A 14,398-nucleotide genomic window follows, 5' to 3' on the forward strand; every position below is an offset into this window, starting at 1 on the left:
TTACCAATAAAGATAAAAGCCAGTGCTGGTGTATAGGGGTGTATGGAAGAGAAGTTCAAGGGAACTTTGAGCGGCAAGCTTCGTGCATGTCTAGGGTGCTCGCAAATAAAGACGCTAAATGGGTTTAGGAAGGACGGGTGTGAGAACTGTCCAATGCTGAATATGAAAGGGAATGTCACGAACGTTAGCGAGTGCACCTCTAGTAAGTTCAAAGGAGTCGTGGCACTTCTGCAGCCGTCCAACAGCTGGGTAGGAAAGTGGCAGAGGATAGGAGAGTTTAGGAAGGGACTCTATGCAATGGTTGTGGAGGGAGCTCTTTCTGAGGACTTCATCAAAGACCTTGAGCAGCATGGAAGGATATACTATGAAAGGACAGAATCTTTTACGCTGTGAGAGGCTCGGCGGTTCTGGTGAGAGTTTCTGTTAAGGGATTTCTGAGGCCACCCTTGGATGGAAAAAATTGATCTTGACGACGTTGATGATGCCATACTCAGGGAAAAGCTGTTTGTGAAGGCAGCAACGAGGTTCTTAAAGACGATGGAGTTCAAGGGAGTTGAGGAAGGGTATGATGGAGAGCTGATGAGGCCGCAGAAGGAAGTCGAGCAAGGAGATGCGGACGCACAGAGAAAAAGTAGCAGGATGGCCAGAAAACATAGTGAAATGAGACTGAAAAGGAAATCGGAGGACGTGGATCTGGACTCCGAGGACCTCGGGCCGGAAGACTTCATTGCCCCCATGCTGAGCAACAGGGAAACCAGAAAGAAGAACAAGGAAAAGCATCCGGTCAACAGGTCGCTGAAAAGAAGGCGGATGAAGAAAAGGCAAAAGAGACACAGGCGTTGAGCAGAAGGTAAGAGAAAGGCCTTTTGACGGCTCGCCCGAGCTAATAATAAACATGATTGAGAGTTTATGCTTTGTATGGATGTTTGAGACGCAATGCAAAATAACTGGTTCCACCTTTGAAACCACGGCTCTTGGTCTCAGGCACGAATAGGCAGAGAAACCTCCTTTAAAACAAGTGATAAGGATGTCTATGCTTGCAGAAGCTCATGAGTGCAGGCAGGGAAGAACACACTCCGGTGAATGGCATGATGCTGTCGAGATTCAAGCAATTCCTCGGAACGAGCATATATGACGGGCACACAAGACATAGAATATGCAAAAGCCTAGAAAGGAGCCAGATGAGCCTGTACACAATCCTGACTGCAAAAAACCTTTTCGATAGAATGAAGAAGCACCTCCCAGGGTACATCAAAAGAATGGAACAGAAAGCCTTGTCGGATGTGGATAGATTTATGTGTGGCAAGAGAAAGAAGGAGCTGGAGAAGGTACTCAGTAACGAATATCTTTTATTCATCGGATGCACGATAATATCATCAAAAATATACATGGACCTCTCGTACACCAACTTCTCGTGGATCGAGATATGCCACCATGGGGTCGACCAGATAAATGCTGCAGAGAGGCAGATCCTGCAGGTCCTAGAGTATAATGTAGGTCTTCAATGGATAGAACTGAAAAAGATGTATGATGAATTTGGCATGATGCCAAGCGAGGCTCTTACCAATCAGGTGGAAGTAAAGCAGAGGAAAGGATTTTTCAAATGGGCATTTGGATCCCTGTTTCGCTTCATCTCGTGTGTCGATACATGAGTAACGAATACCCAGGCATCTGGACTTCAAGTAGAAATTAATAAACAGAACATACTCTATTTCGATTCATCCTGGCAAAAAGGATCCTTACACACTTTGGGGCTTTCTCCTTTTTCAGAGGAGGGATTATCTTTGCCATCCTTCAGTAGATTTAGCGCTCCAAATCCGAGCTTTTTTGCATCAGATCCAGTGCTTTCAACATTGAAGCCCCTCTTTTCAGACGTCCGAAGAGACGGAAGCGAATTTCTTTTGATGGTAACCGGCCTGTCCATGTTGGTATTGGACTCCGTCAATTCCCTGAGCTCCTTCTCAGCCACTGTGCTCTTCTCCTCCACATACTTTGCATCAGAGTCGGAAAACCTGGGCATCCTCCTCTCCTCTATCTTTCTGGGCTCTAAGGCCCTCTCTGTTCTTTTGGATAAGTTATCAATGAACAGGGTGCCGGGTTCATCCATTTCGCTCTTCCCAGACAACTCGTCAACAACCTTGGAGTACCACGCTGCCTTTGTATATTTAGTCCGGAGATCTGTAACCTTCCCAAGCTTCGGAGCATTGGAGTTTCCGGATACATACACTCGTCGGAGCTCAGAAAGGCTCCATGTGTCTAGAATCGTAGATTTTACCTTAGTTGTTCCAACACCGAGCTCTCTATGCTTTGCTGCACATTCCGTGCATATAAAGAATCCGTAAGTCACTGTCACCCATATTGGCGACGGGTTGTTGCAGTCTGCACATCTTTTGTTATTCGACTGCATCCTTATGTACTTGAAGAATCTGTTTACAGATGACTTGTCAAGCACGCCATCTTCGGACATAATCACCTGGGGCTTTTTCAGGGAATGTTTTTGACCTTGCATTCTAGAAGCAACGGTACGAGAAAGCCTGCCAGGAAGGAGGTTACCTATTGACTAGGAAGGATTTATTTATACAATAATCTGCTCAGGATACCTTTGGTAGGTAAAGTATGTTGATTTGTGAGAAGAGCGCGGATGAATGTGATGATACTTGTGCGCGTGATTATGGCGGTGTTTGTGGATGTGATTATGGTGATGGCTGTGCTTGTGTTTATGCTCGGGTTCTTCATTGAATACGAGCACTTGGGCAGAGCGATAGAGATCCAAATCCTCCGGGCTGATACCGACTGACGTTTCCTCGATGGAAGCTTCCTCAGCAAGAGGCTTATATTCCGAGTCTTCAGGAGAGTAGACAATATCGAACTTCTGCCCCGGGTTTGAGGAGCAGGTGACGCCATATATATTCCCCGTCTCGTCGTACTGCAGGCACTTCCCGCTGTTCTTCAAGTGATACCCACTCTTCTCATCCCCCTCAATTTCGAACTTTTGTCGGGCTCCATTGTTTCGGCCATAGAACATAAGCTTTGGCTCTGTTTTCTTTGGGTGATGAAGGTCCAGGACATCGTTAGTGCCAACCTCCTTTATAATCTTGATGCCTGGAGATATCTCTTCCGTCTGGAACTCTGCAGGAACTCCAGATGCAGACATAGATGTTAGCTTATAAGTTATGTTGAGGTCAGGACTCTTCCAGGGCTCCCCCTTAACCAAATACCTCTTTATCCCAGTTTTCGAGGAGATCGTAAATCCCGAGATGGTCCCGACGAGCATGCATATCACAGCAGCACTTCCCATGGTTTGGAGCATTTCCCACTCCTTCTTATAAGCCGATCCTGGGAGAGTTTGTTTCATCATGCAAAGCTCCCATGACCAATCAGACTGGACGAATAGAGTGTGTGAGAACTAACAAGCTTTATTCATACAATGAGATAGTCACCGTTGTTACTATATAGAGAAGACTCCCCCTCATGGTGTTTATGGTGTTGCGAATGGGCGTGATGCCCTCTTTTTTCATTAAATATAACTATCTGTGGTGCTCTGATGTTGAGGTTTCCGAGCCCTGTTTGTGCACTGGGATTTTCAGATGCAACCTGATTGTTGAAGCCCTCTCCTCCAGCTTCGGTGGTAGGAGCTTCTGGCGCTTCAACAGGAGGCTTATATTCCGGGTCCTCAGGAGAGTAGACAATATCAAACTTCTGCTCCGGGTTTGAGGAACAGGCAGTGCCGTACATGTTACCAGCCCCGTCGTACTCCAGGCACTTCCCGTTGTTCTTCAGGTAATATCCACTCTTCTCGTCTCCTCCAATCTCAAACTTTTGTGTGTTTCCAGTATTTTGGCTGTGGAAAATAAGCTTTGTCTGTCCACTTTTTGGGTGATGAAGGTCCAGGACATCGTTAGTGCCGACCTCCTTTATAATCTTGGTGCCTGGAGATATCTCTTCCGTCTGGAATTCCACAGCGGTTCCAGAACTAGACATGGCTGCTAGTTGATAGTTTATCTTGTAATCCGGGCTCAGCCAGGTTCCTCCCTTAACCAAATACCTCTTTGTTCCAGTTTTCGAGGAGATCGTAAATCCCGAGATGGTCCCGACGAGCATGCATATCACAGCAGCACTTCTCATGGTCTGGAGCATTTCCCACTCCTTCTTATAAGCCGATCCTGGAAGAGTTTGTTTCATCACACAAAGTTTCCATGACCAATCAGACTGGGTGAATAGAGTATGTAAGAATTAAAAGTTTTATTCACACAACAATACGGTTTTTGCTTTTGTGGTGTAGAGAAAACACTTCTCCAAGATCTTGATGGTGCGGGTTGGAGTGGTGCCCTTCCCCTTCGTTGAATATAACCACCTGAGGTGCCAGGGGACTAGGATTCTTTACCGCCTGGGCGGTAAGATCTTTTGATGCAGGCTGTGTTTCAGCAGGAGGCTTATATTCCGAGTCTTCAGGTGAGTAGACAATATCAAACTTCTGCTCCGGGTTTGAGGAGCAGGTGACACCATATATATTCCCCGTCTCGTCGTACTGCAGGCACTTCTCGCTGTTCTTTAGGTAATACCCGTTTTTCTCATCTCCTCCAATCTCAAATGTTTGTCTTAATTCATTATTCTGAGTGTAGAAGATAAGCCTTACCCGCCCAGTGCTTGGATGATGAAGGTCCAAGGCCTGATTAGTGCCTACTCCCTTTATAACCTTGATGCCGGGAGATATCTCTTCCGTACGGAACTCGATCGGGTTTCCAGATGCAGACATAATTACTAGCTCATAAACTACTCCTGATGGACTTTTCCAAGATCCTCCTTTAGTCATATACCTCTTTTCTCCAGTCCTCGAGGAGATTGTAAATCCCGAGATGGCCCCGACGAGCATGCATATCACAGCAGCACTTTTCATGGTCTGGAGCATTTCCCGCTCCTTCTTATAAACCGATCCTGAAGTATGTTTCACGCGATAAAGCCCTTCATAACCAATGAGATACAGGAGTCTATATGGGAACTAAAAGACTTTATTTAAACAATGAGACAGTCACTATCACCATATATAGAAGACTCGTCCTCATAGGGATTGTGATGCCATGAATGAGATCTGTGACTTTTCTTCCCATTGAATATAAGTACCTGTGGAGGTGCATGCGCATTGGCAGATCCAGACAGAGCCTGGGAACTGGGGCTTTCCAATAGATCTTGGGTGCTGGGGTTTTCGGGTGCAGCAGGAACCGGTACCTCAACAGGAGGCTTATATCCAGGATCTCCAAGTGAATAGACAATCTTAAACCTCTGTTGGTCCTTCGCAGAACAGGTGGTTCGGTACATCTTTCCATTGGAGTCGTACTCTAGACACCCGTCTCCGCTTTTAATGTAGATGACGTCTCCTTCACCTCCAACAAACGTGAATCTCTGGTTTTCCTGCCCATGCCTAGAATAGAAGATTAGATTCGTTTTGCTTCCTTCTATGTCCAGTACCTTGTTAGTGTTCTTGTCCGTTACGATCTTAACCCCAGGAGACACTTCATCGGTCTTGAACTCTGCAGGCTTTCCTGATTCGGACATGACTGCTTTTCCGTTATTGTTAATGAGGAATTTTCCTTCGTTGTTCTTTGCAGTGATTTTGAAGCCGAGAACTACGCCCATCATGCATAAGGCAATAAGCATCATCGAACATGGAGTTTATTGCTCTTCTTTATACTTTCTAGCACCGAGTTTGTTTCACCTGTAAAACTTATGCACAAGTTAAACTCTGCTTTTCAACACAGAAGCAGAACCAATTGATCCTGGGCCTGGAGAACGATTTCTGAGCCAACAGCACTTGGAGGAGTGAACAGGGCAACTTGTGCTAATTGTAAATATCCGGTCGACCGATACTTTTGGCACATTCACCAAACATTTAACAATGCCCTGAAGGACGATGAGTGGAATGAACAGAGGAGCAGGGAGGATAGTTGAAGAACTCTCCAGAAAGCATCTCAGCGAGCTGGGCGGAAGCGCCGAACAGGAGCCTATCCACACCAAAAGACAGAAAATAGGCTTTGGAAAGATGTGTAGGAGCGACTTGACTAGATTGATTGGGAATGTGGACGTTCTAAAGAATGAGGACTCTGATGAAAGATACGTAGTTCTCAATAGGTCCTTTCTCAACTCGTGCATGGCGCTGGCGAGTCATGGAGCAAGCCTGGGGCCGCTATTTTTGCAGTACGAAAAATTCATCTCCTTCATTAAAAGGTCTAAGGACTCGGCTGCAGGCTATGATGTCGAAGACATTAGAGAGTTTAACTTCTCACTATACGACTTCGAGCCCTTTGGAGAAGAGGAGGAAGTCGACATGCTCGGAGGCACGAAGGATGGGCAGCACAAGTGCTCGCAAGGAGAGATATACAAGTTTCTTACGAGGCACTTTGGAGTGGTATGTCCGGATGTCGTGGTGAACGACGACTTTATGAACTCTTTAGAGGCATTTCGGAGGATGGAGAAGATGGCAGACTTCCCGTTCAGTAAGCCGCTGAGGTTTGGGAAAGGTCCTGGAATGTCGTTTTCTATGTCGAGAAGAGAGGATGTGGGGAACCACAATAGAAAGGTGTTCGAGGCGCTAACGGCGTTGAGAAAGGACAGAAATGCCTTGGAATATGTAAAGAACCCTGAATTCTTTGAGGACAGCTCTGAAGAAGAGCAGCATTCGGGAAACAGATACGTGATTAGAGAGGTGGTAACCTGCAAATTCTACCTGAATGGGAAATATGACTTCTTCGGGAATCTTACCCTACGGGGGTTTTCAAGAGATGGGCTTCGGTATGTTAACATGAGAGACGGAAGAAAGGTCATTTTCAGGGACCTCGAGAAAAGTCAAGTGAAGCTAACCTATAGCAAAGGGGAGGATGTACTTTATATGCTTGTGATGGAGACCATGATGATTTACAAGATTGTTTGCAGACATCCTGCGATTGCTCTGAATATATACGAGCATCTGATGGGAGCTGAGGGTAGTAATTAAACTGTTTAGTGTCCGATTTATTAATTTTCCTGGAAGATAATTTTTCTTGCGCTAATCCCGTTCAAATGACCATTGGATTTGGTTCAAAGATACCTGCGTTCTTGTCTTCACTTTCAGGCGTGATGTTTGTTGGCAAGATATTACTGTTTGCATTGGGAGCAATCCATCCATCTGTACATGGATTAATTGCTTTGGTGTGTCTGGTGTTTATACAAAGGGAAGCAGTGTATAGGCTTATTGGGATTGTGCTGATTGTGGCCTACCTAAGAATGCTATTTGGATCCTCTTTTGGGTTTGAGGCTCTTTCGAGAGGATACAGTGCTACTCTTTCTGATGAGAGCGGTGAACAAGGAGTGGACGAGTGCAGTTCATCAGGGGAGTATTTTGTTACCGACGATCATGAAAAAGGGAACGGCCCGTTTGACAGGATGCGCAAGGATGGTTGTGTAAGAACTAACAATGGTTGCTCTGCTGAGACATTCGAGACATCTCATAGCCTCCTGAATGGGCATAGAATACGGTGCCGTTTCTGCTCAGGACTTGCTTCCTATGGAATATAAGCAGCCTCTTGTAGAAGGAACTTCTGATTTGATTGATAGACACTGTACAACAAACCATATCTGTTCCATTCGGAAGAATCTCCTCGTCCTTTGGAACGTCAATCGAGAATGACGTAAAAGGAGAAAAGGAGGTTTGCTCCCGGTATAAAATATATGGTATTCTACGGGAGTTCTATGGGAGATGAGGGTGCTTATAGCGGTGAAGGCTTGGAGAGCCGATCTACCGAGATGCTTCTATCAATTTTAGAGTACTACGACACAGGTTTCATCGAGGAGTGTATTATTGATGAGTATGGAAGGAGAATGGGATCTGACAGGAGCGACGAGGAGATGGCTCAGGATTCTTGGCACCCAGGTGATTCGGAGAAGGACAGCTCCTTCCAAGAAAAGGAGAAGGGGTCAGAGCCATCGGAACTGCACCTATGCAACTTTATAGACAGCTATGGGACGGCCGGAGAAGACGATTCCTCCCGGGAAGAAAAAAGCAAATTGTCTACCTCGACTAAGGATGGCGAGTACTGTGGAGACCACCCCTCTCATTTCTCACCATCTCAAAGCTCCGCCATTGATCTTTCTGGGCTAGGGAACCTCATGGACCCTACATCGTTCGAGAAGGCTCTCGAGCTCGAACGGCGGTCGGTCCAAAGAGAGGAGTTGGTGCGTGATGCAGAGTCTGAAAAAAGGATCATCGAGGCGTTTCACTCTATTCCGGAAGTGACTTTCAGGGAAAACCTGTTCGATAAGGTCAAGATAAACAAGGTGTATGTTGAGTCGAATATCCAAATCAAGAAGCAGAACGGGAGAGAGTCTCGGGAGCAAAAAAGAGTGATAAGAGGCGAGACCAGTGGAGGCCGAGAGAAGGAGGCAAAGACCATAATACTCAACGACTATGTCGCGAAATGGGAGTCTGTAAGCGAGTCGAGCTCGGATATTGCAGCAAGAGAAAAGGCATTTAAGGTTATAAAGGAGGCCGAGAAAAGAGCAACGGGAAGAGACCTGCTGTGCAACGGAGATCTACAGCTGCGTAAGTTTGTTGTGGACCAGGAGGAAAGGTATCTTAGGATAGAAGAAGTCATTAAGCTGAATGATCTCAAATACAAGAACCTAGTGGGCAAGATCTACAAGAAAGGGAAAAACGGAAAGTACCAATACAACTGGTTCACGTTGAAAAAAAACTTCTTCACATGCTATGGGGGGAAGGAGAACAAGATAACTTCAGACAACCTCCCCTCTGAAAGAGACGGAGACTTAAGGGATCCTGAAAATGGGGCATTCTTCTTCAAAAAAAAGTATACCATAGACCTCCTGAATGCTGGAGTGTACCTTGTCAAGCAACCTTTTTGGCTCGGGTGCATAAGATGGGGATCTGAGTCGGATGAGGATTTGATTGACATAACCGAAAGCACGAAGATAATAAGGATTACGCCGGTCAAGAACTACTTTATGGTTTCTCTCAAGAAGAATCTTGTGAGGACAGAAATTAGGATGGACACACTCGACTTTGCACTGAAGAGCAATGGCGAAACCCACTTCTATAGGTCGAAAGACATAGACAGTTTTCTGGGATGGGTGGTTGCATTTGCATTCAGGCAAGGCAAGGTTAAATGTAATATCGGTTAAGTAATTGTTCGGTGACTGCGGCTGAGGAGGCTTCTTCGGGACTAGGTCCTGTGGGAATATCCATTGGGAATAAACTTAGGTAGTGAAATTATAAGAAACAGGTTTAGGCCCCATGATAAAGGACTTCGACATAGTGGAGTGTCCATTTCAGGCTGACAAATGCGTGTTGCCTCTTGTCAAAACGGATGCTGGGTATGAAATGAGGATTTGCAATAGACCTGATGCTAAAAAGATAGTTGCAACGAAGGACAAGAAATGCAAGGGATATTTTCACTTGGAAATAACTGAGGACAAATGCAGAATGGTCGGTTACACCGAGAACTTGTATTCCTTTGTGACACCCGCTGACTTCTATCTCCCGGTTCCTCAGGAGACAAAAGAGTTCTACTCGGAGATCTACTCAAAAATGGTCTATGGGGACATGGACCAGTGTATGGAGATTGCCAAGACGTTTGATAAGTCCTACAGAGATGAGGAAATCCCCATGTACCCCGTTCCAATCATCTCCACAGTTGAAAGCTTTGAAAACTATAATTTTAAAGACTTTAAGGGGGGGAAGGACAGGGCCGGAGACACAGTCCATGTGGGGTATGAGGACAGGATTCCAGAAGGCCCAACCGAAGGACTGCCTGGAAGACTGGAAAAGCTGCATGGAGCAGATGTAATGAGGCTGCAAGAGCAGCTTTTCAGCCATGTGTTTTCCATACATCCAATCCTGAGGATATCCAATATCATAAGAATGTTTAAGTCAGACGAAAGAGCAGCAGAGATGGGATTCAGCGACTGGAAGATAAAGAAGTTTTTGCCCTTACATGCATACTTCATTGACTCTGGGCCGTGGAGGGGATGCTGGGCCAGGTTCGGGGTTGATCCTAAGAGAGACCAGGGCAACTTCAGATACCAAATATATGACAGCCGCAAATCTGGTAGGACCTTCCAGGTGTTTGAAGCCGAAAATGTTGTGAATGAGGTTGAGAGAAATAGGTCCTGGTATTTGACGGATGAGCCCAACTTCCGGATGGGGTTTCATACGAAGGCTCTCCTGAACCTGCTGAGATTTAGGTACGAACTAGATTTCCATCCCAATGAAGAAGACGAGGATGAATTGGAGTTTGAGGTGTTCGATTGAGCCTCCAGGGGCAGCTCAACTTCCTTGGAGGCGCCGGAAACTAGACAAATGGAGAAAAAATTTATCCCTCAAAATGGTAAGTGGGCTTGGAAGTAATTTCAGTTGATTAAGGAAGTTAGAGTTATACCGGACGACGCAGGACTGTACATGCCAGACGACATTCCAAGATTTGTTGAGAAGTACAAGGCAAGGACGGCTCGAAAGCCAAGGGTTAGGAGGACGGATCTGGTGAAAGGGATGGTTGTTGTTGTTCTCGAGGGCGTTTTTGCATCGAGGAGGGTAGTCTACCTGAAAGGATTGGAAGACAACATTGCCCTCTGTGCAGGCCCAAAGTCGATTAACGGAATTCCACTCTTCAGGATTGATGAGAGGTATCTGCTGGCAACATCCACTGTTTTGGACCTCAACATGGATGTCGACATTGACGGAAAGGACACTGTTTTGACAGAGAGGGATGTTTACGCTGTGCCGATGGATGTTGAAATGACTGATGCCGAGAGAAAGATTGATGAAGAGATTGCAAAAGCTGCCAGGAGGGTTGAATACATGAAGTCCTATCTTTCAGAGCCATTTGAGATTGACGCAACAAGAAACTTCTACTCTCAGAAATATTAAAGGTTATTCATCGGTCTTTATTTCTACCTGTTGTATTTTTCTCCACATGATGCATTCACAAGCCATGGGAGGGGATCCCTGTCCTCATCATCAAGGCTTTTTCGTTTCTTTCCTTTCCTTTGTGTACAGCTCGTGAGCTTCCTCAAAGCTCAGTGGGATATAGGTGTTTTTGTGGCTTGAGATGACGGTGAAATACCTAGAATTGGCCACAGACAACCTCTTCCTACTGGTTAGGCAAAGAAATCCAGAAAGAACCTTTAGCTCTTCCTCGTCAAACAGATGTCCGTATCTCTCGGCAATTATTTCCTCGGTACTCCTGCTCTTGGAGTAAATATCAACGTCAAGCAGGTCAGACCACTTGTATTTGTCCTGAGGTATGCCTAGCTCCTCGAAGATCAGCTTTATCTGCGATACTTCATCGCTTCCTCTATATGGCGGTCTCCCAAGCCTCATTTCTAGCATTATGCACCCAACAGACCACGCATCCACCTTAAGGCTGTAGGATGTTTCTCCAAGCAATAGCTCAGGCGCCCTGTACCAGAGTGTGCAAACTCTGTTCGTCATCATCCCCGATATCTCTCTGGTCAGCCCAAAGTCCGTGAGCTTCAGCATCCCGTGGCAGTCTAGCAGGATATTGCTGGGCTTTATGTCTCGATGAACCAGCCCCATCCCGTGCATGGAGCTCACAGCCTCTATGAGTTGCGATGTGATCGATCTTATCTGGTCGGTGCTGAGCTTGGCGCCAGATGCAAGAAGCCCCGTCAGATCATATGGCATGTATTCAAGTACAACAAATATGAAGCCCTCCTCGAACACAATTTCGTCAAGCCCTATTATGTGCTTATTAATTACGCTCTTGCACAACTTTATCTCCCGTATGGCTGTAAATGGAAAGCCGGTCTCTCTGTCCACTGGCATCTTTTTTATTGCAAACACTGCCCCATCAGATGTTCTTCTGGACTTGTAAACCTGCCCGAACGCTCCCTCTCCTACTTGTTTGATATTTTCGTATTTCTCCATCGGGGTCAAGCAACGAAGTTACCTCTTTGTTTAAGAGCCTCGGATCAAAAGGCTCCTGATAAGACCCCAGGCAGTAAGCTTCTGAAAAGCAAAAAGTCAATTGGGTTTATTGCTATCAATCTCTAATTAGATGATAAGTCTCCGCTTGCCTCATTGTCGACCAGCTCGGAGTCAAGGAGATTAGAAGTATTTTGTTGCTGCTGTTTAGACTTCTTACTAGAAAGATCAGAACTGCCTTCTTCAGAGCCGGTCCCATCCTCCTTGTTAGACTTCCAAGAACTGCTGCGATTGGAGTTACTATTCTTTTTCTCCTCTTCCTTCTTCTTTTCCAGTTTTTTGTCTTTGAAGTTTCCTTTAGTATTTCCTTCTCCATCGGAATTCTGGGAAGATGAATGCTCCTTCTTAAGCTTAGATGACTTAACACTGCTTCCATTTTCATTCCCTGACTCATTACTGCCAGCATTCTTCCAGAAACTCTTGGAGGAGTTGTTGACGAGGGAGCTTGAGTTATCAGTGGACTGCTGATTGTTATTATCCTCATTCCCTTCCTGGTCTTTTCCCTTCTTTTTATCATTACCACTGTTACCCTTCTTCTTTTCCTCCTCCTTTCCTCCACCACTTCCCTTTTCTTCTTCTCCGCCTTTCTTGCCTCCGTCTTTCTTGTCTCCGTCTTTCTTATCATCATCTTCATCCTTCTTTCCCTTTTTAACGTTGGAAGAAGAAGACAGGTTCGATCGTCCTAGATGATGTTTCCTCAGATTCATCAGGCCCGAGCTATGGTGCCCAAGTCTGTGGAACTTTCTAAGGGCTTTTGCCATGATAATTCCAGAGGCAAGCAGTAGTTTTTTCATGTTTATTTCCTACTCCACTGTATTTATATCTGATTCCAAAACAGGTTTCACAACTCCAAGACACGTTTCGATCACTTTAGTATTGTTTCAGATGTCCGAAAACCCTAGTTGCAGAAAGCAATGATGGAAGCCCACCCTCTCATTGGAGAGAAAGGCGGTGATAATCAAAAATCGAACAGCAGATCACAAACCTAGTCCCCTATCATCGCCTTAGATATCCCCATTCTTTCAACTATCCTAAGATATTCATCGTATGTCATTTCCACGACCAAGTGCCCCGTGCTTGCTCCTTCTGAACCTTCAGAGACAACATATAAGGTCCCATCGTCATCGAATTCTAGAAATGCAACTCCGGATCTCAAGGAGAGAGACAGATAGAATATGTTCTCAATGGTCTTTGAAAACGATCGGGGATCGATGACAAATCGGAAGTACTCTGTTCTGCCTTTTTCGGCAACCAGCCTTTTTATCTGCGCAAGAATTTCGGGCTCTTCCACAGAGTCTTTCTCCCTTGTGATCAGCGTGGGAACCTCAGTCTCTGGAAGAGTTTGTCTTGACCTTTGCGACTGTGCCCTCCTCCTGCTTGGAGCTTCTCCATGGACACCGAGTGAGAAGCAGTATGGAAACCTCATTCCAACGCTACAATCCATCGCATATCTGTAGAAGTCATGAAGAAGATCTTTTCTGGCCAGCTCCACAAGCGTGCCGGGCGTAATGTCTTCCAAATTGATGTCCTTTTCCATTCTTGTGCATGCTAGCTTGGTCGACAGTGCCGTTATCTTGGCATCAAGCTTAAGCTCTGAAGATGTTTTTATTCTCTTGAACAGCATGTTTGATGTGCTAACCAGCTTGTCCAGCCTGCACTTGTCCTCAAGAAGATCTTCCTTCAGAAGCCTCATCTCCTGGAGTAGATTCAGATACCGGTCATGCACCTCGTCTTCATCCATAACCCTGGCCACTCCGCTAAACAATTTCATCGAGTCTAGCCTGGCAAGACAGTGTAATTCCTACTTTCAAAAGGGCTGGAGAAGTCATACACATGGGCAAACATGTTATCTTCCCTGGCTCCATATCTCCTTATCACCACTCCCGTCGAGCTTTGAAGGAATACTCCGGTGGGTGTATAGACATCAAGCTCAATGTTTTTACATCCGTTCACTCTTATTTGCTGCCCACTACAGGAAACCCTACAGTCCCTAACGTTATTGAGAACCACAGACTTTTCGCAGTTAAAGTGCTCGAACACTGTACTGCTGCAGTCCTCAATAATGACTTCGGCACAGTCTTTGATAGACACTAGGTCGTTGTTGATATTTCTAATATACTTTTTGTTCTTAATCTCACCCACTTCGTTTTCATGCTTTCCGAGCAAAGTGCGGCTCTTGAGCGGAATAAAAGGCGCTTCAGCAGTGTTGTGGCTGATGTAAATGCCCTTTAGCTTCGCCACCTTCTCCAGCAAAACCTTTCTGTTATATAAAGACGGCTCGGCGCGGACGCTGTCCTCAATGTCTAAGATGATTTTTCGGGCTCCTTCAAAGTCTCCCTCCTCTATTCTTCTGATAGCATCTTCCTCCATCGGGGCAGCCCAACGCCGTCTATATATCTGGTGCGTAGA

General features: G+C 45.7%; 17 protein-coding genes across 17 annotated transcripts; 8 read left to right on the top strand and 9 right to left on the bottom strand.

Annotated features, from left to right (window-relative positions):
- Positions 1-42: 42 nt before the first annotated feature.
- Positions 43-393, top strand: ECU08_1660 (transcription elongation factor SPT4; the record flags this gene model as incomplete). Its single annotated transcript, NM_001041903.1, has 1 exon — positions 43-393. One exon carries the CDS (start codon positions 43-45, stop codon positions 391-393), a length of 351 nt encoding a protein of 116 aa, NP_597294.1.
- Positions 394-450: 57 nt separating this feature from the next.
- On the top strand, positions 451-843 carry ECU08_1670 (uncharacterized protein; the record flags this gene model as incomplete). Its single annotated transcript, NM_001041904.1, has 1 exon — positions 451-843. One exon carries the CDS (start codon positions 451-453, stop codon positions 841-843), a length of 393 nt encoding a protein of 130 aa, NP_597295.1.
- Positions 844-1,049: 206 nt separating this feature from the next.
- ECU08_1680 (uncharacterized protein) lies at positions 1,050-1,652 on the top strand (the record flags this gene model as incomplete). The annotated part of the gene is made up of 1 exon (NM_001041905.1): positions 1,050-1,652. One exon carries the CDS (start codon positions 1,050-1,052, stop codon positions 1,650-1,652), a length of 603 nt encoding a protein of 200 aa, NP_597296.1.
- A 56-nt stretch (positions 1,653-1,708) lies between these two features.
- On the bottom strand, positions 1,709-2,467 carry ECU08_1690 (uncharacterized protein; the record flags this gene model as incomplete). The annotated part of the gene is made up of 1 exon (NM_001041906.2): positions 1,709-2,467. The coding sequence occupies one exon, from the start codon at positions 2,465-2,467 to the stop codon at positions 1,709-1,711; it is 759 nt and encodes a 252-aa protein (NP_597297.2).
- Positions 2,468-2,575: 108 nt separating this feature from the next.
- ECU08_1700 (uncharacterized protein) lies at positions 2,576-3,298 on the bottom strand (the record flags this gene model as incomplete). The annotated part of the gene is made up of 1 exon (NM_001041907.2): positions 2,576-3,298. The coding sequence occupies one exon, from the start codon at positions 3,296-3,298 to the stop codon at positions 2,576-2,578; it is 723 nt and encodes a 240-aa protein (NP_597298.2).
- A 122-nt stretch (positions 3,299-3,420) lies between these two features.
- ECU08_1710 (uncharacterized protein) lies at positions 3,421-4,125 on the bottom strand (the record flags this gene model as incomplete). The annotated part of the gene is made up of 1 exon (NM_001041908.2): positions 3,421-4,125. One exon carries the CDS (start codon positions 4,123-4,125, stop codon positions 3,421-3,423), a length of 705 nt encoding a protein of 234 aa, NP_597299.2.
- Positions 4,126-4,246: 121 nt separating this feature from the next.
- ECU08_1720 (uncharacterized protein) lies at positions 4,247-4,897 on the bottom strand (the record flags this gene model as incomplete). The annotated part of the gene is made up of 1 exon (NM_001041909.2): positions 4,247-4,897. One exon carries the CDS (start codon positions 4,895-4,897, stop codon positions 4,247-4,249), a length of 651 nt encoding a protein of 216 aa, NP_597300.2.
- A 116-nt stretch (positions 4,898-5,013) lies between these two features.
- On the bottom strand, positions 5,014-5,658 carry ECU08_1730 (uncharacterized protein; the record flags this gene model as incomplete). The annotated part of the gene is made up of 1 exon (NM_001041910.1): positions 5,014-5,658. One exon carries the CDS (start codon positions 5,656-5,658, stop codon positions 5,014-5,016), a length of 645 nt encoding a protein of 214 aa, NP_597301.1.
- Positions 5,659-5,908: 250 nt separating this feature from the next.
- ECU08_1740 (uncharacterized protein) lies at positions 5,909-6,988 on the top strand (the record flags this gene model as incomplete). Its single annotated transcript, NM_001041911.1, has 1 exon — positions 5,909-6,988. One exon carries the CDS (start codon positions 5,909-5,911, stop codon positions 6,986-6,988), a length of 1,080 nt encoding a protein of 359 aa, NP_597302.1.
- A 65-nt stretch (positions 6,989-7,053) lies between these two features.
- Positions 7,054-7,548, top strand: ECU08_1750 (uncharacterized protein; the record flags this gene model as incomplete). The annotated part of the gene is made up of 1 exon (NM_001041912.1): positions 7,054-7,548. One exon carries the CDS (start codon positions 7,054-7,056, stop codon positions 7,546-7,548), a length of 495 nt encoding a protein of 164 aa, NP_597303.1.
- A 174-nt stretch (positions 7,549-7,722) lies between these two features.
- ECU08_1760 (uncharacterized protein) lies at positions 7,723-9,168 on the top strand (the record flags this gene model as incomplete). Its single annotated transcript, NM_001041913.2, has 1 exon — positions 7,723-9,168. One exon carries the CDS (start codon positions 7,723-7,725, stop codon positions 9,166-9,168), a length of 1,446 nt encoding a protein of 481 aa, NP_597304.2.
- A 112-nt stretch (positions 9,169-9,280) lies between these two features.
- ECU08_1770 (uncharacterized protein) lies at positions 9,281-10,297 on the top strand (the record flags this gene model as incomplete). Its single annotated transcript, NM_001041914.1, has 1 exon — positions 9,281-10,297. The coding sequence occupies one exon, from the start codon at positions 9,281-9,283 to the stop codon at positions 10,295-10,297; it is 1,017 nt and encodes a 338-aa protein (NP_597305.1).
- A 73-nt stretch (positions 10,298-10,370) lies between these two features.
- Positions 10,371-10,912, top strand: ECU08_1780 (ribosomal protein L6e domain-containing protein; the record flags this gene model as incomplete). Its single annotated transcript, NM_001041915.2, has 2 exons — positions 10,371-10,373; positions 10,400-10,912. 2 exons carry the CDS (start codon positions 10,371-10,373, stop codon positions 10,910-10,912), a joined length of 516 nt encoding a protein of 171 aa, NP_597306.2.
- A 90-nt stretch (positions 10,913-11,002) lies between these two features.
- ECU08_1790 (uncharacterized protein) lies at positions 11,003-11,932 on the bottom strand (the record flags this gene model as incomplete). Its single annotated transcript, NM_001041916.1, has 1 exon — positions 11,003-11,932. The coding sequence occupies one exon, from the start codon at positions 11,930-11,932 to the stop codon at positions 11,003-11,005; it is 930 nt and encodes a 309-aa protein (NP_597307.1).
- Positions 11,933-12,054: 122 nt separating this feature from the next.
- On the bottom strand, positions 12,055-12,783 carry ECU08_1805 (uncharacterized protein; the record flags this gene model as incomplete). Its single annotated transcript, NM_001041917.2, has 1 exon — positions 12,055-12,783. One exon carries the CDS (start codon positions 12,781-12,783, stop codon positions 12,055-12,057), a length of 729 nt encoding a protein of 242 aa, NP_597308.2.
- Positions 12,784-12,974: 191 nt separating this feature from the next.
- Positions 12,975-13,730, bottom strand: ECU08_1820 (uncharacterized protein; the record flags this gene model as incomplete). The annotated part of the gene is made up of 1 exon (NM_001041918.2): positions 12,975-13,730. One exon carries the CDS (start codon positions 13,728-13,730, stop codon positions 12,975-12,977), a length of 756 nt encoding a protein of 251 aa, NP_597309.2.
- Positions 13,731-13,765: 35 nt separating this feature from the next.
- On the bottom strand, positions 13,766-14,359 carry ECU08_1830 (uncharacterized protein; the record flags this gene model as incomplete). Its single annotated transcript, NM_001041919.2, has 1 exon — positions 13,766-14,359. The coding sequence occupies one exon, from the start codon at positions 14,357-14,359 to the stop codon at positions 13,766-13,768; it is 594 nt and encodes a 197-aa protein (NP_597310.2).
- Between the last annotated feature and the right edge of the window lie 39 nt (positions 14,360-14,398).

The sequence above is a fragment of the Encephalitozoon cuniculi genome, chromosome VIII, assembly GCF_000091225.2.
Source record: "Encephalitozoon cuniculi GB-M1 chromosome VIII, complete sequence".
Taxonomy (NCBI): Eukaryota; Fungi; Microsporidia; family Unikaryonidae; genus Encephalitozoon; species Encephalitozoon cuniculi.